We start from the raw sequence: 25,709 nt of genomic DNA on the forward strand, positions 1-25,709 counted from the left end.
AATCGACATTGAACGTGTTTATATACAAAGGACGATTTAGTAAAAGTCGTATACAATTACACTACATATTTTTCTCAATATGTGTTAAAAGTGTTACGAGGTTTTATAAATAGAGACGGTTGGAGCACTAACTAAATGGGTTCAGTGAAAGACAACTTGCATTGTCCAACCAATTTTTTAAGGTGCATTAAACGTGAAGGTGCACAATTTTCCCATAGCAACTAGAAGTGAAGCACGATCTTCACTCGTAGATAGAGAGTTGAGAGAAAATTATTGAGAGCCTTGAATAGTTGTTCCGAGAGAAAAATCGTGAACCAATTTGTAAGAGGCCTATTAGGTCTCGTGGTTTTTCCTTGCTTAAATTGAGAAGGTTAAGCTAAAAAAAAATTACGTTTTCTCTTAGTGTCTATTTTGAGTTAACATAAAGAAATTATGAACACATTTCCCAACATAACTAACTAACTAACTTCTGTAACTGCCCCTATAACAACTAAACTAACTAACTAACTATAAGTGGTTATGCTGATTTGTTTCATGAACACCTTTTCATAGATATTCCTTTACAAGATTTTCACCAAATGAAGTACTGAAGAATCCACACTCTTCTCTCATTCCATTGATACACAGAAAAATTCTATGCAAGATTGATAATACAGAAGAAGATGAAAAGAATTAGTCACTATCTCAAGCTTTTAACTTTGATTCCACAAGTTCATCAGACACAGGAAATCTGCAAAAGGTTCTTTCATGTAAGACTCTTTTTCTTGCATGTATCTATGTCATCATTATGCTGAAAAAATGCTATCTAAACCTACTCTTTTTTGTTATCTTGGTTTTTCAGACTAAGATTTTTCCAAAGCATGTTGATTCAAAAGAGGTTTCACCAAGAACCAGACTCAGTGATGGGAGGCACCTCGCTTACCTTGAGAGAGGCTTTTCTGAGGACAAAGCAAACTACAAGATGAAGAGAATAAGTGATTATCTGAAGCTTCTAACTTTCATTCCACAAGCTCATCAGACTCAGCAAATCTGCAAAAGTTTCTGCCATGTAAGAGCATTACTTTTATATAGCCTTCTTTTTCTTGCATATATCTATGTGATCATTGTACTGAATAAATGCTATCTTAACCTACACTTTCTTTGTTGTTATGGTTTTTCAGACAGTGGTTCATGAGGGAACTCAGATTTCTCCAAAGCATGATGATTCGAAAGAGGTTTTACCAAGAATCAGACTCAGAGATGGGAGGCACCTTGCTTGCAGTGAGAGAGGCTTCCCTATGGCCAAAGCAACATACAAGATTAACATTGTGCATGGTTTTGGAAACACCAAAAGATTGCATTTTCCAGCTCCACAAGTAATAAGCTCTATCTCTCTTTCTGAAAAATAATGGACATGCTATGTTCTCCTTTTGGATATAAGCACTTATCATATAAGCGATTATGAGCTATAGTCTATTTTCATTAACTATCTTGAAAAAATAAGTTGAAAACAGCTTATACACATGTCATATGCTATTTTTTATAAATTTTATCAAACATAGTAGAATAGGTTTAAAATGATTAAGAACTGCGCGAAGTAGAAGAAACCGTGAATGTCTGTTAGTATTCTTTTTCAGCATGAAACTTTTTTGGTTATTTAATTTCTGTGCTTAAAATAATTCTTATTGGTTCCGAATTCTGAATAAAGATGAATATGGTTGATTCACATAGGAATTAATAGAAGAACTAGGTATATATTTTGTGCAATATGACTGAGCTGGATATGGAGAAAGTGTTACAAACTCCAAGCGTTCAGATATGCGGTCACCACGGTTGGATCACTACTGATATGCGGTCATCCACTAGCTACTATTTGTAGCTTGACCAAATTTACATCCGAAACCACCTTGCAATGCACGAAAGAAAATTAAAACGAATATCCAAATAAGTGGTTAAAAATTAATATTAGGACATGATACGACCATATGAAATCTGATTAGACATCTTAGTATTTTTACATTGTTAGTATATTGTAATTAATTTCTAATGTAAATATAATTCTACTAACCGTGATATGTTCTGACTTGTAGAACAAGTTATGGGACCAGGCTGTTTTTTACACTCTTTGTGATGATTCGAGGATGGCTTATGGAAAATGGGAATTTGATCCAATGAAGATAAAGAATCCACTCCCTCACAAAAGAAGGTCGTTTCATTTTTGGCAAGGATAAGAAGATAAGATTTGTTTCATGGAAGCTGCCTTGGATACAAGATCATGAAGTTCCAGATTGTGGCCATTTGATTTTATGCTATAAGAGCATGTGTGAGGCAATTTTGAGATCATCTTTTCTATTCAAAGATGAATTCTAACAATACATTTTGTAATACAATTTTTGTGCAAATTTGCTGTATAAACTCCACTTAGATCTACTAAGTGATGAGTCACATTCCTTGTTGTTGAGTTTTTTTAGGATAATATCAATTGTATACATTACATTAGTTGGTTGGAAAGAGGTGTATATCAGTGTGTATACATTGCTTTCAGTGGTTTGTTAAGTGATTCAAATAACACCACAGGAAAACTATTTTAAATCGTCAACAAGTGTTTGATAATAATGAAGTAATGAAGTATCTTGATAATTTTGGTCGCTAATATAGTTGGGAAATATATGTAAATTTTAAAGTGTTGTTAAATAACAGCTATATAGTGACGCTATACGCTATTTAGTACAAAATGTTGTCAAATAGTGGATATAGTGGCGGCGCTATAGCACTATTGTGTAGTTGACAACAATGAATGTTTTGTTTGATCAGAACAATGTCAATTGACAAGTACCTAATTGTTCCATGAAAATTAGATTTTATGCTGCTTAAACAGTTCAGTGTTTGACCTGCAAAGCAAGGGTCTCTAATCATTTTTGGAAATTTAATAGATGCTATGAAAAAGGATTTCAATCATCATAGCATAAAAGGTTATCTGATGTATGATAAATGTCATATTGAAACAATCTAAGCATTTGGATTCGTGCTGCAATAATCTGACATATATGGAATACTAAATTCTTTCCATAGTCTCTGATTTGTATATTTACTGTAAAATGACCGATCTTTGATTTTTTTGTTGCGGATGGATGATCTCTCGGATAGTATTGCAGCAGTTGGTTGGAACTTAATGAATTTTTAAAAATTTAAGAATTTTTTAAACCAAAAGAGAACTTTTCAGTTATTGATCAGTTGGAATTTTGGCCACCTAAATTTCTCAACCAACTCAAATGAAGTCACTTCATGCCAAGAGATGCAGGGAACAGACAAAAACTTCATTATTTCTTTTTGTACTGGTAACTTCTCGCCACAGTCCAGCTTTAAGAATTTCAAAATACCAGGAAGAGATTCTACAGCCCAACTCTTCAAAAAGTCAGAATTCTCATCAGTCCTGGGAGATTCTTTATCCTCAATAGAGCCTATTTCAGAACTTTCGGCTGTTGTTTGACTCTGATCTGAAGGTTCCTCCAAGGCATTATCTCATCCACAAACAGGTTCATCAAATTTTGAATAAAAAGCATGCAACAGGTTCTGTTTTGAATTAATTTTAGTATGTTGTAATTAATTTCTAATGTAAATATAATTCTACTAACCATGATATGTTCCGACTTGTAGAACAAGTTAAGGGACCGGGCTGTTTTTTACACTCGTTGTGATGATTGGAGGGTGGCTTATGGAAAATGGGAATTTGATCCAATGAAATTAAGGAATCCATTCCCTCCCAGAAGAAGTTCATTTCATATTTGGCAAGGATATGAAGATAAGATTGTGCCCTCTGAACTCCAAAGATTTGTTTCATGGAAGATGCCTTGGATACAATATCATGAAATTCCAGATGGTGGCCATTTGATTATATGCTATAAGGGCAATTTTGAGGGCACTTTTACTTTGATCATGAAATCATGCATATAGACTTAGATCATCTTTAATATTCAAAGAGTATTCTCTAATACAATTTTTGTATAAATTTCACTTAGATCTACTAAGTGATGAATCTCATTCCTTGTTGAGTTTTTTATAGGATAATATCAATTGTATACATCATTACATTAGTTGATTGAGAAGAGGTGTATAACAATGTGTATAAATTGCATTCAATCATCTGTCAAGAGTGATTCAAATTAATACACAGGAAAACTATTTCATTTCATCTATATACCCCTTTCAGTTTGGCCTTTTGATTTTTTCTTATTGGCGTGGTACCTTGTTATTAACATTTGACTACTTATAAGCCTTTCACGCCAAGGCTTGAAACTCAAGAGTTGAAAAACTGTATCATTGCTGTGTGAAGTTTGTTTATGACTTTGTGTATTGAAGGATACACATCAAAATAATTTTGTTATCAATGAGATATCAAGGGTAATATTTGAGAAAAAATATAAGTTATGAGCATATAAACTAGCTTCTTAAAACTTGTTATAAACTAGTAAAAAATGTTATTTCAAAATAAAATAAAAATAATAAACTAGTAAAGAATGTATAAACTCGTAAGAAAAAATCTTTACAATCCACTATATGAGCTAAATGAAAACTATAAGCTATCCACTCTAAACTTAAAAACATGTTTTGTCAACCAGCCTAAATGAAAACGTAGCAATCAAATTCATACCACTTCCATTGACACGTCTTTAATAAGAATGAAATCGACTTTATAATTTTGCTAAAAAAAGTCCAAGAGTATGTATGGATGAGGTAATTGAAAATTTTAGAGAATTTGAAATTTTAAGGAATTCAAATAATTCAATTGAGTACATTCATTTCTAAATGTTTTTGTTTGGATAGAGTAATAAAAAATAAAAAATAAAAAACATTGTTATCACCTTTTGGCTACTTTTATAATTTTTTAAAAAAATTTTAGGGTCAAATTTGAAAGTTGAAAAATAGGAGTCAATTTGTAAATTTTGTTATTTTGAGAGGCCAATTTGTACTTTTGAAAACTTGTAGGAGTCATTTACAATTTTTTAAAGTTTAGAGGGGTTAATTTGAAAACTTCATAATATTTCATCATTTTGAAAAAAATTTGAACTACACAAACAAAGAAATTTACTCAAAAAAACTAACCGCACAAACAAAGAGAGAATCACAAAATAAAATTACATTACCTCAAAACTTTCCTCGTCCAAAAACATGTAAGAGTTTTTTTTTTTTTTTTTTTTTCTTTCTCAAATTTTAAAGGCGTAGTATCATTTAGGCTTTTACCCAACAAAATCATATCAAGCAATTTTATTTCTCTTACATAGTTCATATAAATTGTCACATTCATTTAACTTTTGTCACATCATGCAAGCTAAGAGACAAATCGATCTATTTTGATTGACGTGTTACACTTTCAATGACAAAATTGTTATTTTGTAAATTAGACTATATTTGACTTTTCTTTTTTGTGAGAGACTAAATTGGCCCGCAAAAAGTTTGTTAATGACCAAGTTAAGTCTTTACTATATATTAGTATAATTTTACTTTTTAAAATAATTTAAATATCTCAACTCAACCTTTTTTTTTTTTGTACATCTCAACTCAACTTCATCTTTTTCTAAACCTTTTTATGGATTAGGATTGTGTGACTTTATAGAAGAAAAGTCACCATGACTTTCTCTTTATTTCTTTCATATATTTCTCGCTATCATTTCTGGATTTGGATTTACTGCTGTAAAAGTTACACACAGTTTCACGTTGTAACAGATCTCGTTCGTTGATTTATGATCATACGGTTCAAATTTAAACTTAATTTTACATAATAAAACAATCTAGACCATTTATTTTAATCGGACGGCTCACAACTGTAACTGCATGACGCAATTACAATAGGAAATCCCATTCCATCATTTCTCTTTATCATATCTTTCATAAAATACATTCAAGTCACCATAACTTTCCGTCTAAAGTCACACAATATCCCAAATTCCCAATCCCTTTTTATCTCCCAAAGCAAAGAATATTTTTCTACTACAATCCAAATGCTTGATTGGTAAATTAAAAACGTCAGCAAAAGTAAACCAAGACAATTGGCCAACCACACGGTTACAATGGTTAACTTAACTGGCAGTGTAGAGTACTACTCTTTGCATGCACAACAAAACGTGTCAACAAAAAACCCATAACCGATCCCTAAAAAGGGTACCACATTCTCAATTACAACAAACATTTGATTTAATATGGTACTTCTGTCTTTGTACACTTTATGTTTCATCTAGTGTAGGTTTTACCTTATTCATTATCTCTCTCCAATTAATCTAAATATTTATCATCTTTTTCTTTTCCATCAGAATTCACATCCATATTGTTGTTTCTATATTCAGGTACGTACTAATCTATAATATTCTCTTTCATTACTATGTGCTTTTAGTTTTGCTTTTGAAGTTCATTAATATATGAATTTGTTTCTATCTTTTAGCATAATCTGATTCTTTCATGTGAATCACATTCATATTCATGTTTGCATGTTGCATGCAACTGGTAACTAAGGGATGCAATTGCATCCATTTACATTATCTTAATTATTTGAAGAATTATTTGAATTTGGATTGACTGCAGTCACAATACACAGCGTCACCGCATTTGGTGAACGCGGATTGTTAGATGACATAAAAACATCTAACAATGCGCGGATTGTTGGATTGACTGCAGTCACAATACGCGGATTGGACAGTTTATGTTTTCAATTCTAAAATCTGATTTACAATAAAATCATAAATTATAACCATCTGATCTTCAACTTACATATGAAATTACAACTGCATTTGATCCATTTCGGAATTATTAATGACATTGACAGTTGTCTTTTGAATTGTCCATAGTTTAGTTTTTTGTTGTTTTTATTTTATCAGATTTAATTTCTTATCATTCAAAAAACACTCTCCTTTTTTAACAATATGTCGAGGGAGTTGGTAATACACTCTCTCCAGGAAAAGAACCTGAGTTTAATTCTTAGAGTTGCCCATTTGGTTGGCACCGGTATAAAAAGTGGGCGTTCCTCTGTCGATTTGACGATTACTCTTAGTGGGCGCAAAAGACTTAAACTGAGGATACCTTGAGGCACCTACTGATGTCAAAGCCCTAATTACCACAGTGGATTAGCCGAAAAATAAGAATTGGTTTTTTTTTTTTCCGCAATAAATAATGGTAGTTTCTAAGACAAATTGTTATTTTTTTTATCAAAATCAGGATTTTCATAGGCATCCATGGCTCTACAACAATTAGATCAAGAGGTTCCATTGCAAGAACAAGAAGCTACATTTTCTCAACCAAGCAAGCAAACCTCAATACTCTCACTTACCCTAGATGAGTTCCAATGCAAGAGTGGAAAGAGCTTTAGTTCCCTCAACATGGATGAATTCCTTGCCAGCATTTGGAGTTCCAATGATGAAGCTACCACTCATACTCATAATACTAAAAATGTTGTAACAACACAACACACCATTTCCCAACAATTTGGTAATTCATTCTCTGTCCCTCCTCCAATTTGCAAAAAAACTGTGGATGAAGTTTGGTCTGAGATTCATAAAAACCAACAACAGTTCAAAGAAACAAATAACCTTAAAAGAAGTGAGACACTCAAAAAGCAACAAACACTTGGAGAAATGAGTTTGGAGGATTTCTTAGTAAAAGCTGGTGTAGTACAACAATCATCAGCATTGCCATTTAAGAATCATAATGGCAATGTTTCAAGTAATATGAGACCATTGAATATTGCAAGTTGTTATGGTTTGAGGCCGTCAATGGGAATGGGATTTTCTACTCAATGTGTTTCTAGAAATGGTCTTGCAACATACCAAATGTTGTCACACAATAACAACTTAGGAGTGAAGGATTTTGCTGTGGAGAAATGTCAAAGCTTGACTGAATCAAGTGGGTGTAGTAATAGGAAGAGGATAGTTGAGGGTCCTCCTGAAGTTGTAGTGGAGCGAAGGCAACGTAGAATGTTGAAAAATCGTGAATCGGCTGCTCGTTCTCGAGCAAGAAGACAGGTTTTGTGTTCATCATACTCCACTCTTTGTTATAGTTCATTTTTTGTTATGCTTATTAATTACATAACTTGGAGGGTTCTGTGTAAGGTTTAAAGCCAGGGTTACCTTTGCTGTCGCTTCACAATCCTTGATTTCGCAATAAATCGTGGTTGAATGCGACAGGTTCAGCCCCGATCATGGTCACAGTCCTTTTTTTTTTAAAACTTGCATCTTATGTGATTCACATTGCATTCAAGGTTTTAAACAACAGTCCGCAACCACGATTTAGGCAGTAAGTGTAACAACCGGATTTTTTGTCTCTCGAATCGAGGTTGCGTTAACATTTGACTGTGATATTCCGCCATATCATGCCTGGTTCGAACCTTGGTGAAGAGGAAAATTCTAATATAACAACTAGTTACTAACATTTGCCTATACAAAAATATCTTGCAATGCAGGCATATACGGTAGAGCTAGAAGCAGAGCTGAATCTGCTAAAAGAAGAGAATGAAAAGCTAAAACAAGTTCTGGTAAACATTACTGAAATTGAATATACTGTTTTTTTTTCTTCATGATTTATGTTTTCTGATGCTTAACATATATATCTATTTAAATCTGAAATAGGCTGAAGCTGAGAGCAAGAGGAAACAAGAGGTAAGTGATTGATTACATGTTTCAAATATAAGTTGATATTAATATAACACAAGGGCTAATATTACTAACATCATTGTGAATGTGTGTATTTATTATTATTATTATTATCTATTGCTACAGCTTTTGCAACGAAAACATTCAACAAAGGCTCAAAAGGGCGCAGAAAAATTAAGAGCTATGAGAAGGCCTATAAGCACAACCTGGTGAATAAGCCTCAATGACAAGAATTGAGAATTTGAGTATAAATGTGAAGTAAATAAAGTGTTTGTACTCAGAAATTTTGCTTTTGTTGTACATTTAGATATATGGACAGTTGAAAAAATACAGACATGTGAATTCTGCTATTATTCTATTGCATACATAGCTAATAAATATTTCAAAGAATTCCATCATAAAAAAGAAAAATTCAAAGAATTATAAATTATCACATCCTGTGTAAGAGTTGAACTCACGACTTTGATGGATATAAGTCATCTACTTACGGGTTAGATCAAACTCCCTTGGCCCACAACAACTATTTCGGCATGTGTTTGGTTTCAATTCTAGAGGGTTAAAAGTGATTCTAGAGATTGTGGAATTGATTTTACGATGTTTGGATGATTTATAGAATTGATTTTGATTGTACAATTGATTCTACTTGGAGCTACAATTTATAGCTTTTGTCTTCTACAATTGATTTTAGCCTTAAATTTATTGTTAAATCCACTTTTATATAAATACATACAAACATCAATTACTTTACGTTCAACTCACTTTTATCCATAATCAATTTTACATAATCAATTCACTCAAGATCAATTTTTGTAAAAGCTGAACTAAACATACACTATGTGCATGTTTGGTAAAGCTTCTTCACGCCTCAAACCCACGTTTTCTTCTCCAAACGCGAGTTCGGCGGTTCCTATGATGTTTGGATGAATTCAAACGCGATTCTGTAGATTGTACGGCAAGTGCTCAAACGCGGTTTGGGATGACGCTACAAATCTGAGCTTCTGCGGCAGATCAAAATCACTTTTCAACCTTTAATTTCTCAAGGTACAAGTACTTACCTAATTACCCCTAAATTCAAGCCTTCAATTTTTCTTTCTCCTAGTTTTCTTCCTTTTCATTACTTCACATCACTTCAACCTTAAATTTTCTGCTACTTGGGAAGATTTTGCAAATCCAAGCTTTCAATTTTCTTCAGATTTTCCTCTATTTTTTCAGATTTTGTGGTTAATCTCATTACTCATGGTAGATGTGTTGGCTGGGTGAATTTATTCATTCATCTTTCCCCTATATATGATGCTTATGAGCTACTTGTGAGAATCATTTCATTGTTCTGCCAAGGCCTAAAGGTAAATACATATTCATAAAAAAAAATTGCTTTGTTTTCTTGCTTCAAAACTGTTAATTTCTATCTCTATTTGCTCTAGTTGTTATAAATTTTACCTTAATTTTTTCATCCAGTATCAATGCATTGTATGTGTTTGATAAATAGTCTCAAAGAAGAAAACAATTTTCTTATTGATATGTTTATGATGACTGTTCTATTATTATTGACATGTTTATGTTTTTTTCTCTCTCCTGTTGTTCTGTTTTGAGCAATGAGTGTATTGTTTTTGTTTAAAGTTACTTGGTGTGAGTTTAAATTAATTGAACTTGAATGAAATAATGTAAGGAAAGCAACTTACAACTTCAAGCCATTGTTGTATTACTAATTTTTATGTATTTTCATTCTTAGATAAACCTTTTCCAACCTTTACAAAAAAGAGTTACATTTAGCACAAAGTAACAGAACTTCTTCTAGTATTTTTGTTTTGTTTTCTGCTATCATTTTCATATGCACAAAACAAGGATATTGGTGTCAGTTTGATCAAGTTCCTTATGTATAGTTTGTTTCATTTTTTTATCATACTTTTGTGTATATAGTATTATGGACTCACTTAAGAGGAAAGTTTCTGCTAACCCCCATCAACTAACAATGAGGGTCAAAGTTCCAAAGCTAGTTGGAGGGATATTAAAGCCACTGAGTACTTTGTGAAGGCATGTTTGGATCAAGTTACCAAGGGTCAACGAAATGGTACTTGTTTTACCAAGAAAGGATGGCAAGGTATTGTTTCCCAATTTCATGAACAAAGTGGACTGAATTATGACAAGGTACAATTGAAGAATAGGTATGATAGCTTGAGAAAGGAATGGAAAGTATGGTATAACTTGTTTGGAAAAGTTACAGGATTAGGATGGAATTTTGAGAAGAACACCGTTGATGCATCCGATGAGTGGTGGGAGAAGAAAGAATTGGTATGTGAATCACAAATATTTTGTTTAGGATACTTTTATGTTTATATTTACCATAGTTTTATATGTTAGGTTATGAATATGCAGGAAAATCCTCAATATGCAAAGTTTAGAGACAAGGGACTTCCATTTGCTCACCAACTAACCACACTTTTCAAGGATGTAGTGGCTAATGGAGAGCATGCTTGGGCACCATCAAGTGGTGTATTACCTAATGAGAACTTGGATAATGATGATATTGATGTTGGCTTGGATGATGCAGAAGGTTCGGGTGATAGTGAAGATGCAAGCATTGGAGCAGCAACTGGTTTTGGAAATATTAACTTGAATACATCACAAGGAGCTGTTAGTCAAAGTAGTGGACAAAAGAGAAAGAGAGTTATTGGGGCTGAACAGAAAGGAAAGAAAAAAGCTACTGCTTCAACGTCAATAGCTGAGGCTGTTAATGTTATTGCGGAGACTTGCAAGTCGCGGAATGAGGCTATAAGTAATGCATCTATTGGTGAGGTGATGGCTGAGATTCAAACCATGGAGGCAGTTACTTCTGATTTAGAGTTTCATACAATGTGTTGTAACCTAATGATGTTTAAGCCAGCTAGGGAGATGTTTGTATCACTGCGGGGTTTTGAGGAAAGAAGGTTGATTTGGCTCAAATTTGCATCATTCAACCCTACTCTATTCATGAGGCCGTGATTTGGAAAAAAAATTGGCTCAAGAATTGGCTTAGTGATGTGTCTTGGACTTAGCTTATGCTTTTGGACTTAGTTTATGTATTTGGTTTCTTAGTTTATGTATTTGGTTGCTTAGTTTGTGTTTAGATCTTTATTATATCGCACTATGTGTGAGGATTTTCCTTTATAAATTCCGTATTAAGAACTCAAGTAGTATGGTGATATAAAACCTATGTATTATGCCTTGTGAATTTGAATGAAGTGAATTTGTTACATGGTTGCCTCTGTTATTTTTTATATGTCTTATGACTTATTGGTTATATTATTAAATGGTAATGGAAACTATTGTGTCTGGCAGGCAAGTGTGTACTAGTTTGTGCTAAGCTGCAAAAGGATGTACTTTATGTAGATGTGTTGAAGATTGAGACTACAACAAAATTATCATCTGTGTCAGGTAATAAATTCTATGTATCTGTTATGCCTAAAAGTTCCATAGTTTAAATTGTTGATTCTGCTTGGAATTAGTTGGTACCTATGAATCATATCCTAATTTACATAGTGATTGACCTTTAGACATCTTATGCCTCATTTCTTTTAAGAATGTTGAGTGCATGTTTGCTTCCACGTTGGTGTGGAGTTGAATGTGCGGTTGGTAAACTCTACAAGACATAGCATTTATCCAGTTTTACAGTATACCAAACACACTTTGAGTTCGTCGAAGCTCAGTGAGAAACAAAACCAGTAGTAATGCATCATATGGATTTTTGACGATATCACTTTTATGCCCTTGCTAGAAGTTTGAAGATTCCTTTGAATTGTTAAACCAGAATCATAACATTCTTTTCAGCTTTGCTAGTGCTATAATTAATTCATATTTTGATGTTTAAAACACAGTGTAGTGCCAATGGTACTTTATTCTAGAATTTCATTTTACCTGTCGTCTAATAACATGATTATGTAAAGTAGTGGATTTTTGTTAGAGTTGCTGCAAACATTGTGCTGTAAGTGTGAAGATACATGCTTATTTGAAACATATACATCACTAACCAAATTACAAACAAGATAGTTATGGGCTCAAGGGTATACAATGCACATGTATTTTGGTGCATGTATTATACTGACAGATGGGATACAATGGATGGTAGTGTTTATATATTGTGATTTATTTGCTTTACTTCACAATGGATGGTGTGTTTATATATTGTCATTTACACACAGGTCCACTTTATTAAAATGAACTTTTGGAAGGAACAATTGGAACACAATACACAAGAAGAAGAAGATGATGATACATTTGAAGAATCCTATATTTTGGCTGCACTACTTGGTGAGTATGCAACAAAATATTTATGCAAAGAGCCATGTAGAACTAGTGAGCTCACAGGTCATGCATGGGTTCAAGAAATATTGCAAGGGAATCCCACTCGTTGTTATGAGATGTTTCGAATGGAAAAACATATTTTTCATAAACTTTGCCATGAATTGGTGGAACATGATTTAAAGTCTTCTAAACATATGGGGGTTGAAGAAATGGTTGCAATGTTTTTGGTCGTTGTAGGCCACGGTGTCGGTAATAGAATGATTCAAGAAAGATTTCAACATTCGGGTGAGACTGTAAGTAGACATTTTCATCGTGTACTTCATGCATGCCTTAAGTTGTCCTTCAAATATATTAAACCCGAAGATCCTATGTTTTGTGAATGTCATGCCAAAATTAAAAATGATCAACGTTATTGGCCTTTTTTTAAGAATGCTATAGGAGCAATTGATGGTACACATGTGTCATGTGTAGTTAGTGCTAGTGAGCAACCAAGGTTTATTGGAAGAAAAGGATATCCAACACAAAATATTATGGCTGTATGTGATTGGAATATGTGTTTCACTTTTGTATTAGCTGGTTGGGAAGGCACTGCCCATGATGCCCGTGTTTTTGACAAAGCTCTTACTACTGCTAACCTTAACTTTCCGCATCCTCCTCAAGGTATGTTATACATTGCCTTACTATATATGATTAATTTGTTATATCAATAATTAATTTATTTTCATATTTTAATAATTAATTTATTTTTAGGTAAGTATTATTTGGTAGATTCTGGTTATCCAACACCAATAGGGTACATTGGTCCATATAGATGTGAACGTTATCATCTTCCTGAATTTAGACGTTCAAGTGGGTTCGAAAATCATAATGAAGTATTCAATTACTATCACTCAAGTTTAAGATGCACAATTGAAAGAACTTTTGGGGTATGGAAGAATAGATTTGCAATTCTGCGTAGCATGCCTAAGTTCAAATATGAGACACAAGTTCATATAGTTGTCGCAACAATGGCAATACACAACTTTATTAGAAGGAGTGCTGAAATGGATGTTGATTTTAATCTTTATGAAGATGAAAATACACTCATTCACCATGATGATGATCATAGATCAACTAACTTGAATCAATCCCAAAGTTTTAATGTAGCTTCTTCTTCAGAGATGGATCATGCTCGAAACTCAATCCGCGATCAAATTATAGCGTATAAGCTAAATAATTAAAAATGTAATAATTTTCAATATTATATTGCACTTGAACTTATATTATCTATTATCTATCTATTTGTAATATATTTTAGTTTACAATTGTGTAACTTTCTCATTTGTTTTACATCTTTTTATGTTTATATTATTTTATTAAAAATCACCCAATTGATAAAAAATTATATTAGAAATAACATAAATTAATATTTTTTTTAAAATTAATTTTGGAACCAATAAAATTCATGTATGATAAATTGAAATAATTTTTTAATGAGAATGAGTTTTAAATACAATTAAAAGGATAGTTTAGTCATTACACATTCAAAATCAATTTTGATTCAAACTATCCAAACAACATCAACTCACATGAATCACTTTTAATAAAGTGTATCCAAACATAATCAATTCACATTCAACTCACTTTTAACCAAAATCAATTCTCTCAAAATTAATTCTATCAAAATCAATTCTCCCCGCCGCCATACCAAACACACACTATATTCTCCTTCTTGTTCTGATAGCTAAAAATCCCTTCTTCTTTTTTTTTGTCTTCAGCCCGACCCAAAGATGAGGCACCTAAAGCAAAGGCGTTAGGCCTCACTAAATATATTTTACTTGATATGCAGTGAAATTCCTCCCATCTCTCGCACAGCCGTCTTATTTCCAAAAATGACCTTGCTTGGATTTTAGAATCCAAAGTGTATGTTGTGTTCGGATTCTAGAATCCCAATATATCCTACATACAGTTTGAACCCGTCTCCTTCCCCTCACTTTTGCATTTTCACTTTCAATAGAAACGAAAGAAAAAAATTAAATATATATTGTGTCATTTTGCATCAATTCTTGCTCGAATCAATTAAATTTGTGAAGTTTCCAACTACTAAATAAGAGGTTAGTACACATTTGCTCAAATCTTGAATTTTGAATTTTTTTTTTTTTTTCTTCTCCTTTCGTACTGATTTTGTTTCGACTTTAGAATCTGAAATATGATTTTCATGTTTTTGGGATCTAAAGTCGGAAAATTGTCTAGAGTTGCATAATTGTTGATTTCTTCATGGTTTTGTCAATGTTTGGAAATGGACAGACATGTTAATCACAGTAGGGGAAACAAGATCTCAGCCACTGCCTTAAATAGGTAGAGGCGTAGATGAGATATGCAGAGCTGAGAAAGGTGAACCCGTCATGCAAGAGCCTGAGGTGCATGAGGCAGAGCAACAACAGGAAGAGGCACCACATCATGAAGAGTCAAAACCCGTTGTCACTTTACGTGGACCACATGGTTAGTCGAATTGGGGAGGAAGGTATACAATACATTGTGTGCTTTTAATTTAGGCTTAATTTCTCTTATTTGTTTGAGTATTTAAGTTTTTTTTTAGTCTCGTTTTGGTCCTTTCGGTTAGGTTTTCATTAGTTTTAATAAAAAACATTAAGTGTGGACACGTGTCACTTTATCATTGGCTCTGAGATTTTTTTTTTTTTTTAAATTAATTTTTTTTAATATATATTTTTTATTTTTTTGTAAAAAATTCCCATAACCAATGACAAGGTGACACGTGTTAACTCTGGGACACATGTCACTTTGTCATTGGCTTTGGGATTTTTTTTTAAAAAAAATAAAAAAACTCAGAGCCAATGACAAGGTGACACGTGTCCAGAAGTTAACTTTTTTTTAAAACCCTAACGGAAACCTAACAGAAGGGACCAAAACGAGACTAAAAAAAAACTTAAAGTACTCAAACAATCTTTTTTTTAGTTAAGGAACCAAAGTTATACCAATTAAATAGTTAAGGGACCAAAAGAAGAATTAAGCCTTTAATTTATTTTCTTTGTTTTTCACTTTTGTGTCTGGCTCAGAAACCAAGAGAGAATCCACTCTCAAACGAGTAACTCAAGTTTTTTTATATATTTCAAATTGTGAGGATACAGGAAGGAAATAACCTTATTTATAGTCTACGGCGAAGCTAGTAATATTTTCATGAGGTGGCCACATATAAAGATTTTTTTTTTTTAAACTAATCTAACATGATAGGCAAAAAAAAAAATCACCATAACTATTACCTATATAAAATGTTCTTCATCAAATATACACTTGATTCAGCATGAACGGATTATACCAAAAAAATGCGGCAACAGCAGATTGTACCAAAAAAACCACAGTAGAATAGCGGATTGTATCAAAAAAAACTACAACAAAAGAAATAAAAACTAATAATAGCTACTTATGAAAATTGAACTCGGCGGCCCTTCAAAGACTCAAATTCATCCATAATTGCATCTTAGCTAAATGGACTTGCAATGTCTTTTTCAATGTTAATGACCAAGCTATTTGAAAGAAAATCATCACTCATTTTGTTTTATTGTTTTGTCTTGAGATTTTTCATTGATGAGAAAGCTCGCTTTGTCGTTATGGAGATTGGGAGTGTCAAAACAAGATGAATCAATCTATCAATTAAACAAGGCGAATCAAACTATCTACAATTGAATCATTTTATTTGTTAAATAAAGCAAAGATTGTTATTATTTATTATTTATCTCTTTTGGATGTTATTCTTTCGGATCCTATACGACATGATTGAATAATTTAAAGTTTGACCGGAAGTTAAATAAAGATGGAAAAAATTATTTCATTTAAAATAAAACTTGGGGGTAGCCAAATATATATTATTAGGGGTAACTAAATATAAAAATATACCTACTCGCTCAAAAAAATATTTATTTTTGAGGTAGCCATGGCTACCTCTTCCTTATACTAGCAACCGCCCCTGTCTATAGTAGTCCTACAGACCAAATGGTAGTTGAAATAGTAATGGAAACACAATCTAGTAATAATAGAAAATGTCAAACATGGTGGTTTGTTGGCCTTATTGTTCAATATTAGGGTGGTGGAATAGGAAAGCTAGCATGGTAGGTGGTGGCTGCAAAGTTTATGCAATCTGCATGTATTGACCTGTATCAGTGTCACTGAAATGTGTTAGCAACGCAAAGAATTTTCTGATGTGCCACATTGATACAACGGCACTAAATGACGTGTCATGTCTATTGCTTCTGCCCATCCAGGACCGTCTTATACGGACTATACCACCTTGACCAAATCTGAAGGAGCAGCAATGATGGTGGAGCTGATTGGATTTGAATCAGAGGAAGCTAATCGGGACGTTGAAAATACTAACAGGGTCCATGCACGGTTCAGCTTTCTGATGTGCAAGTTCCAAGACACTTTGATTCAAAAAGGTAGCGATGTGGGGGTGACCAAGTGGACTGAGAGTTGCACATGTAATTGTAGTGCTTCTTTTGATGGGCTGCACCATCTTCTAAAACAAGAGTGCTGCATATGATGAAGTGGCGTACTTGGAGTTTTTCAAGGATCTGTATATGGTCGACGACTTCGCCTGGAATACTGCTGCCCATAACTTACTTGAATATGGAGTTGTACGTTGCCTACAATTATAGGACGAAGGAGCTGGCCGATTATATGACACTGCTTCAAGTAACATATTCATGTGATTATTTAATTAATTGTACAAAATATCATATTCAACGTTATTTACCGATTAGTATATATTTATGCAGGCATAAATCTTCTAGCACTTTCCGAGTATTGGTGGTTGGGATTATGAGTCTGGGTACGAGCTCTTATACATGAACCACCTTAGGTGGCATACACCCTTTTACACCCACACACATTTGTGACATGTGGCAAAAACATTGAAAGAAGAGATAAAAAGAGGTGATAATGTGATGTGAAATGATTAAAATACCCCTGACACATGAGGTGTACATAAGAGGTGTATCAAAAAAGGATGTCTACCTATCTTTTTCCTATATATAATTGAAATGATTATGCTTTGTTTTAAGCATACTGTGCTTATCAATATATACGGGTCGAAGATATGAGATGAAAGGAATTTATATTGGTCTTCGTAAACTTTATTTTCTATTTTTATCTTACAAACAAACTTTCATTCGTTTTTTCTTTAAAAAACAAAAGTTTCATTCTATTTATCGAACAGTACTTTGTCATCATCTCTTTCAATCTTCCTTCCTCATTCACATCTCATATTTCCATTATAATTTGAGTTGTTATGTTAGCTCATGTGTCATACTTGAGAAGAGCATTATTAGAAATCGTGGTTGGACCTAACATAACCCCACAAAACTGGCTTGTAATGTGAGGATTGCCCCCACTTATAAACAAATTGTCAGGCCAACTTCTAACTGATGTGGGACTCTTAACACACACCCTCACGCTCAGGATTGCACATCTGAAGCGTGAACATAAATGGTGGGTGGCCCGATAACGGAAACCTGATAACAGGTGGCCCAAAGAATCGTGAAGAGGCTCTGATACCATATTAGGAAACATGATATCCAATGAAGGAATGAGAGAAAACTCAGACAATATTTCTATTGATGATAAAAGTGAATATTACAATGATATGAGATACCTTCTAATGAGGTGGTTACAACTATATATACTACTATATAACTAGTGCTAACTAGTATCTAACATATATCTCTAATAGTCCCCCTCAAGTTGGAAGGTGTTCAAAAACACTTCCAACTTGAAATAAGAAAATACAAGAAAATACATCAAGCAAATGAAAATACAAGGAAAGATGCTGGAAATACACTGGCCAAGAGAATAGCAACAACGCTTAACCACCATCTGGTAGAAGCAAACAACCAACAAAGCCAATTAAGGCACAACGCTTAACCACCAAGCAGAAACTATATGTAAAGTTTAACCACTTAGCAGAAGCACAATAACACTTAACCATCCATGACAGAGGCACAACAACAAAGGCTTAACCATCATGGACTAAAGCACAAAACAAGAATGAAAGCCATCATAGGCTAATAAGAAAGATGAGGAAGTAAGCCATGGACAAAAAACCATTGCCATGAAACTCAATGATCTTCAAACAGAACTGAAACTCCAACACATGTAGGCAACAATATGTAAGCTACTAAGAAAAAATAATCTTGCTACAAGTCTTCAACCCATATGTTCCAAGCTGCAGCAACAAAAAAAGCATATGCGACCATAAGAACTTGAATCAAGACAACTATCAAGGAAACCCAACCCAAAATTGTCTTCAATCTTGTGGATAAACCAAGTGTGTGTTTGATCGATCATTCTCATAAGTCATAAGCCATCTTCTTCAAAAACAATCATAGTAAAAAAAATCAAGTGGAAACATTCAGCCATGATAAATCTTTTCTACCAATCCAAAACTAATGGTTGTTCCCAAACTTCAGTAAACAACACTAAGCAAATTCATACCAAATACCTCCAAATACCATAGCCAATGAACAAAAACAAAAGGACTGCACTGTAGTGGAATGATATTCAACACTAACTAAATTGGAGAAAAATTCAGCAACGATCCAGGACCAAAACAATAAATGATCAAAAGCTTTCAACAAAGAAGCCAACTTATACAATTAGCATCAGGAAGGACTTAACCTGAGACTTTGAAAGGAACGTATTTCATGGTCTCAAGTCAACACCATCAGACCAACCCAAGTGGGTTTGTACAATTGTTTATTATTTAATATTGTTAATTGGTCGAGAATTACACATAAGTAGCTCGTGGTTCGTGATTGATGATACATGTAGAATTCGAAATGATCGTAATTGTTTATTATGTGGCGATAAGTATGTGGAAAGACATAGTTAAGAGTTAACACTACTAGGGTATGTATGGCGTTTACAATATGATAGACCCAAATAAGATAAGAGACCTAAGTAAAATATGATAGAATTGTTTATGAGTATTTTTTGTGCAAGGAAATTCAACCAAATTTGAAAATAAATATTTAACCAGTGTGACCGGAGTCTGAACAACTTAATATAGACTCACAAATTGGGTTGATATTGTTGTGAATTTGGACTCAAAACTCACACCAATACAAACAATGATGTGTAGAACAAATGAAAGTAGTAACCAATTTCAAAGTAAACACAAGCAACAGCAATAATAACAACACCTAGATTTAATCTAGTAATCAAAGTGAAAAGCACAAAACCACAAGCAAAAGATAAAGAAAGAAGATAAACAAACACACCAAAGATTGTTGACCCAGTTCGGTCCAACTTGACCTACTCTAAGGGAGAGATTGATCTCTCCAATCCACTATCAATGAGTTCTTACAAAGAGATACAAATGGGTTACAATAAATTAGTTTCAACAAGCTCACAAAGAACAACCCTAATTTCTACCCATTTTTCCAATCTCACCAATGAACAAGACACTCAATGATTTTCACTCACCCAAGGTGTTTACAATATTTCCCAACCCAAGATAACTCTAATCAAAGACATTCAACCCTAAAGTTACCTCCTTTGATTTCCCAAGTTTCTCTCTCTTTTACCTCTCCTTCAAAATCTGCAAAGAACACTTATATAGCAGTCTTCAGCTGTCAAAATCGTGTCACGTTTTGTCAAATTGTGACACGGTTGGTGCGTACGATTCAAGGTACGACCAACCTTATCCTGAAAACGTGGCCAGCAAGCCGAAAATCGTGTCACGTTTCCCCAAAAATCGTGTCACGATTGGACACCCTGCAAAACATGCTCTCGACATTGCGAAATCGTGACACGTTTCACAAATCGTGTCACGATTCCAAGTTTTCCTATCTTCACAATTTGAACGCAAATCCAATAGATATTAAAAATGTCTTTGAATTGAATTAGAGTTTTATGGTCAACATTGACCAAGAAAAGGTTTAAGGCTGATTTGCTTTAAAATTGAATGACTTGAATTAAAATGATGACTGAATTGAAAGAGTTTGAATGTAAAAACACTTCAATGTTGAATTGAAAATGACTTAGAACTTAAATTTGCAAGAAAGTAAAGAAATAGAAAAGTGGCGATGCAAATTAAAGCAAAAAATGCCTCACGAATTAATCATGAAATCTAAATAGTCAATCAAATTTGTTTCTGGGCGAAAAACACGGTGGTTGATATATTTTTCCACGTCATGTGATATACACCTTCGGGATGATTTCGCTTTCCCTTTCTCGTTGTGCTTATCATTTCCCTTAAAAAAAGTTGATAGAAAGATAAATTGATTTGAATTGAAATTACAAGAATTTAAAAGAATTTAATGTTCTCAAAAGCTTTAGTCGTTTCTAGTCAAGAGTGAGTTTCAGAAATTAAGTATTCGGTCATTTCTTCTTTGTGAGAACTCTTATTTATAGAGAAGGTAAACTAAGTAACCAATCGTGCGTAGATCATGTGCTATTAGTCGTCACATATTCCAAATTGACTCTTCATCGGCCGATATTTCGTCGAATTAAGGTCTTGACTTAATATGAAACCTGGAAGTTAAAGTTTATGTCTTTATGCACTGTATTATGCCCTCTCTTTCTCTCATTTCATCTAGTGTAGGTTTTATCTTATTCCTTTTCTCTCATATCTCTCCAATTAATCTTAATATTTCTCATAATTTTTTTCTTCTTTTTCAGAATTCCCATCCTCTATTGATGCTTGTATATTCAGGTACTCATACTTATAAGCTTCTTTTTTTTTTTTTTCTTTTCTTTTTGAAGTTCATTCATCTGATTTTTTCATGTGAATCACACTCATATGCATGTCTGCATGTTGCATGCAACTGATAAATAAGGGATGCAGTTGCATCCATTTTTATCATTTTAACTATTTGACAATTTATTTGAATCTAAATTGACTACGGTCACAATATGCGGCCTTCACCGTGGTAAACACCGATTGTAAGATGGAGATCGGACGATTGGTGTTTTAAATTATAAAATCTGATTTACAATCAACTTAAAATCATAAATTATAACCATCCGATCTTCAACTTACAGACGAAATTACAACGGCAGGAAATGTTGACTGACTACGTTCAATCCATATCGGAATTATTTATGACTTTGACAATTGTCGATAATTAATATACTTCCGCTATTGCAGTTGGTAAACATTGATCGTTAGATGGAGATCGAGCATATTTTGTTTTCAATTCTAAAATCTAATTTACAGTACAAAATCATAAGTCAGAACCGTCTGATACGATCTTCAACTTACAGACGAAAAACGTTGACTGCAATCAATCCATTTCTGAATTATTATTCATGGCATTGATAATTGTCTATTAAATTGTGCATAATTTAATTTTTCTCTTTCAAATTTAATGTCTTACCTTTCAAAATTATACATGATTATTTGCTAAATTTCCTTTTTTTTTTACCAATGTGTTGTTCGGAGAGTTGGTAACATGAATTCCCCAAAAAAAGAACTTGAGTTCGATTTCTGGAGTAGCCCATTTGTTGGCCGTCCAACCCCGCATAAAAAATGGATGTTATCCATTTGGTTGGCAGTCCAACCCTTCATAAAAAAAACGGGCGTCATGTTGCCGACTCTAGGATTAGTCATATAGTTGGTCCAAAGGGCCTAAGTCATGGGGATACTTTGGAACAATTATGTGATTAAAGACCCTAATTGCGGTGGATTAGAAAGAAAAATAAAACAATTGATTTTATTTTGCAATAGATAATGGTAGTTTCTGAGTCAAATTCCTTTTGAAAAATTAGAATTGTCATAAGCATCCATGGCTCTACAAAAATTTGAACAAGAGGATCAAAACTCAGCACTCTCACTCACCCTGGATGATTTCCAATGCAATAATGATAAGAACTTTAGCTCCCTCAACATGGATGAGTTCCTAGCTAGCATTTGGAGTTCCAATGATGAAGATACTGCTCAAACTCACAACAATACTGAAAGTGTTGCAACAGCAGAACACACCATTTCCCAACAGCTTGGTAATTCATCATCTGTCCCTCCTCCAATTTGCAAGAAAACTTCGGATGAAGTTTGGTCCGAGATACATAAAAACCAACCACAATTCAAAGAAGCAAATAACCTTAAAAGAAATGAGACACTCAAGAAGCAAGAAACACCTGGAGAAATGACTTTTGAGGATTTCTTGGTAAAAGCTGGAGTAGTAAAACAATCATCATCGTTGTCGTTTCAGAATCATAGTGGCAATGTTTCAAATAACATGGAACCACTGAATATTGCAAGTTCTGGTTTGAGGCCTTCAATGGAAGTAGGATTTCCTACTCAATGTGTGACTAGCAATAGTTCTGCAACATACCAAATGACAAGTGGAGCTGAGTCAAGTGGCGCTGCTAACAGAAAGAGGATAATTGATGGTCCTCCTGAAGTTCTATTGGACCGAAAACAACGCAGAATGATGAAAAATCGAGAATCGGCTGCACGTTCTCGAGCAAGAAAACAGGTTTTGTGCTCATCATACTCTACTCTTTGTTATAGTTCAATTGTTATACTTATTGATCACATAACTTGGAGAATGCATCTGTGTAAGGTTTAAAATCGTATTTACCTTTGCAGTCCCTTCACAATCCTTGATTTCGCGATAAATCCAACACAAATGTGACAGGTTCAGCCTCAATCACGGTCACAGACTTTTTTAAAACTTGTTTTTGTGTGATTAACACTACATTAAAGATTTTAAATAAAAGTCCGTGGCCGTGATTTAGGCTGTGACATAAGGACTGTTTATGTCTCTAAAATTGAAGTTGGGTCCGCAGCATTTGACCGTGATAGTCCGTAACGTTTGCATATAAAATAAAAAACCTTGCAATGCAGGCTTATACAATAGAGCTAGAGGCTGAGCTGAATCTGCTGCAAGAAGAGAATAAACAGCTGAAACAATTTCTGGTAAACAATACTGAAATTGAATATACTGTTCTTGTTTTTTTTCTTGATGATTTATGTTTTCTGATGCTTAACATATATATCTATTTAAATCCGAAATAGGCTGAAGCTGAGCGCAAGAGGAAACAAGAGGTAAGTGATTGATTATATGTTTCAAATATAAGTTGATACTTATACATCATTGTGAATGTGTGTTTAAGATTATGTATTGCTACAGCTTCTGCAAAGAAAGCAATCTGCAAAGGTTCAAAAGGGGACAGAAAAATCAAGCTCAAGCACAACCTGGTGAATAAGCATCAATGACAAGAATTGAGAATTTGAGTATAAATGTGAAATAAATAATGTGTCTGTACTCAGAAATTCTGCTTTTGTTGTACATTTAGATACATGACAATTAAAATAATGCATTCATGTGAATGCCGATATTATTATGCTGCATACATAGTTCATAAATATTTCAAGGATTATTGTTGAGTTTGTACCTTAAAATCGCTGTTATTTTAGATTCTACCAGGGGCTGTCTTAAGTAATTAGGATTACCTGTTAGCATATTTGAATTCTGCTGTTGTTTTTTCGATCTTCAAGTTTCTGTCGAGTGCAATTCGAATTCTGCTAAAGCCCGGTCCTCGTAATTTGAATTACGCAGGTAAAATGTCTATAAAAATAGATTTTTATCTCGTTATTCGCTTGTACCAAAAGAGGATATTCTTAGGAAACTTAAAGGCTAAGGTTGGTGTCTTTCGGGAGAGGGAAAACAGAGAACATCAGGGCTCTTGTGTTGAATGTTTCTTGTGAGGTTCTTTGGGTGCGAGACAAAATCAACAGGGGAACTTAAAAGGGGCTTTTCGGTTGAGGGCTTTGTGGTGAGATTTTGTGGAACACCCTATATTATAGTCTAGAACATAATTAATACAAAGTGTCTTATAATAGTACTAGATAGTCATAAGAAATCTGTCCAAAGGTACATAAACAGTCTTATACACTTAACTTATAGTCACATACAAGGTACAAGAATGTAGATACAAGCAAAATGGTCTTAGCTTATGTTGTGTATGTCAGAATCACGTCGACCCACCGTGATTTTTCAAAAACTACACTTTGTAGCTTCTACAAAATCACGGTGATTCAGACATACCTCTTGTGATACCAAACACACTCTTAGTTACCAACACTGCAAATAAAACATATATAAATTCCCAAAAGTTAAAACATCTTCAAATTTTCTTGTCCTTACTATTGCCTTCCCATTCATCCGTAAAACAAAATTATAAAAGGTGATTCGTAATACAATCTCTGGACATAACTCAAGTTTACATATACATATATAAATTTATGTCTTTTTCGTGCATGCTGAAATTATGTTGCATATGAACCAAGAACATCCAACTCCTTATCTCTCAACTCAAACCAGTTTAAATGTTAGTATTAGTACCACCACAATGCATCATGAATTAGGGATTCAATTTCACTAGTTTGATATCATTCTACTCAATCTATCCTATACGCATAACCTAATTCCTAATAACGAACCATAGCTTACTAAAGAACTCACCATAAATTTGAAGAGGGCGCTGATTGCATGCAACTTCTTCTCTTCACTTCCTTGCACTCTATCTTATGTTATGCTCGTAGAGAGAGTAGGAGAGTTGAAGAAAATGCGTTATTTGACCTTTGGGTTCACAATTACCCTTAAATAGAGAAGGACTCCTCTCCCTGAACATCGACTCTGCATCTATTATATATTATCCTTACTAATTGAGATAAGTTTACAAAGATATATCATTTTCATCCTTTTAATTAATGCATGTGAATTTTCAATATTTAAATCTAAGATTTTATTTTGATATGAGCTCTTTTTATTCAAATTTACGGTCCTTTTTTATTTTGAAGAAATTAAATTTATT

At 33.5% G+C, this 25,709-nt stretch overlaps 5 protein-coding genes across 5 annotated transcripts; all 5 read left to right on the forward strand.

The window, feature by feature from the left end:
- Positions 1 to 112: 112 nt before the first annotated feature.
- Positions 113 to 2,550, forward strand: LOC11412412 (uncharacterized). The gene is made up of 4 exons (XM_003596756.3): positions 113 to 749; positions 842 to 1,048; positions 1,161 to 1,355; positions 2,070 to 2,550. The coding sequence occupies exons 1-4, from the start codon at positions 663 to 665 to the stop codon at positions 2,208 to 2,210; spliced, it is 630 nt and encodes a 209-aa protein (XP_003596804.1). The 5' UTR covers positions 113 to 662; the 3' UTR covers positions 2,211 to 2,550.
- Positions 2,551 to 6,160: 3,610 nt separating this feature from the next.
- On the forward strand, positions 6,161 to 8,973 carry LOC11417040 (ABSCISIC ACID-INSENSITIVE 5-like protein 1). The gene is made up of 5 exons (XM_003596759.2): positions 6,161 to 6,320; positions 7,186 to 7,988; positions 8,426 to 8,497; positions 8,592 to 8,621; positions 8,742 to 8,973. The coding sequence occupies exons 2-5, from the start codon at positions 7,203 to 7,205 to the stop codon at positions 8,826 to 8,828; spliced, it is 975 nt and encodes a 324-aa protein (XP_003596807.1). The 5' UTR covers positions 6,161 to 6,320; positions 7,186 to 7,202; the 3' UTR covers positions 8,829 to 8,973.
- A 437-nt stretch (positions 8,974 to 9,410) lies between these two features.
- On the forward strand, positions 9,411 to 14,197 carry LOC11415782 (uncharacterized). The gene is made up of 5 exons (XM_024776139.2): positions 9,411 to 9,656; positions 9,828 to 9,958; positions 11,931 to 12,026; positions 12,791 to 13,553; positions 13,644 to 14,197. The coding sequence occupies exons 4-5, from the start codon at positions 12,806 to 12,808 to the stop codon at positions 14,111 to 14,113; spliced, it is 1,218 nt and encodes a 405-aa protein (XP_024631907.2). The 5' UTR covers positions 9,411 to 9,656; positions 9,828 to 9,958; positions 11,931 to 12,026; positions 12,791 to 12,805; the 3' UTR covers positions 14,114 to 14,197.
- LOC120575780 (L10-interacting MYB domain-containing protein) lies at positions 10,681 to 11,594 on the forward strand. The gene is made up of 3 exons (XM_039831114.1): positions 10,681 to 10,713; positions 10,761 to 10,904; positions 10,989 to 11,594. Exons 1-3 carry the CDS (start codon positions 10,681 to 10,683, stop codon positions 11,592 to 11,594), a joined length of 783 nt encoding a protein of 260 aa, XP_039687048.1.
- A 7,755-nt stretch (positions 14,198 to 21,952) lies between the features above and the next one.
- LOC11412223 (ABSCISIC ACID-INSENSITIVE 5-like protein 1) lies at positions 21,953 to 24,269 on the forward strand. The gene is made up of 4 exons (XM_003596763.4): positions 21,953 to 23,365; positions 23,737 to 23,808; positions 23,908 to 23,937; positions 24,023 to 24,269. Exons 1-4 carry the CDS (start codon positions 22,673 to 22,675, stop codon positions 24,092 to 24,094), a joined length of 867 nt encoding a protein of 288 aa, XP_003596811.1. The 5' UTR covers positions 21,953 to 22,672; the 3' UTR covers positions 24,095 to 24,269.
- Positions 24,270 to 25,709: the final 1,440 nt, after the last annotated feature.

The sequence above is a fragment of the Medicago truncatula genome, chromosome 2 (genome assembly GCF_003473485.1).
Source record: "Medicago truncatula cultivar Jemalong A17 chromosome 2, MtrunA17r5.0-ANR, whole genome shotgun sequence".
In the NCBI taxonomy this organism is placed as follows: Eukaryota; Viridiplantae; Streptophyta; class Magnoliopsida; order Fabales; family Fabaceae; genus Medicago; species Medicago truncatula.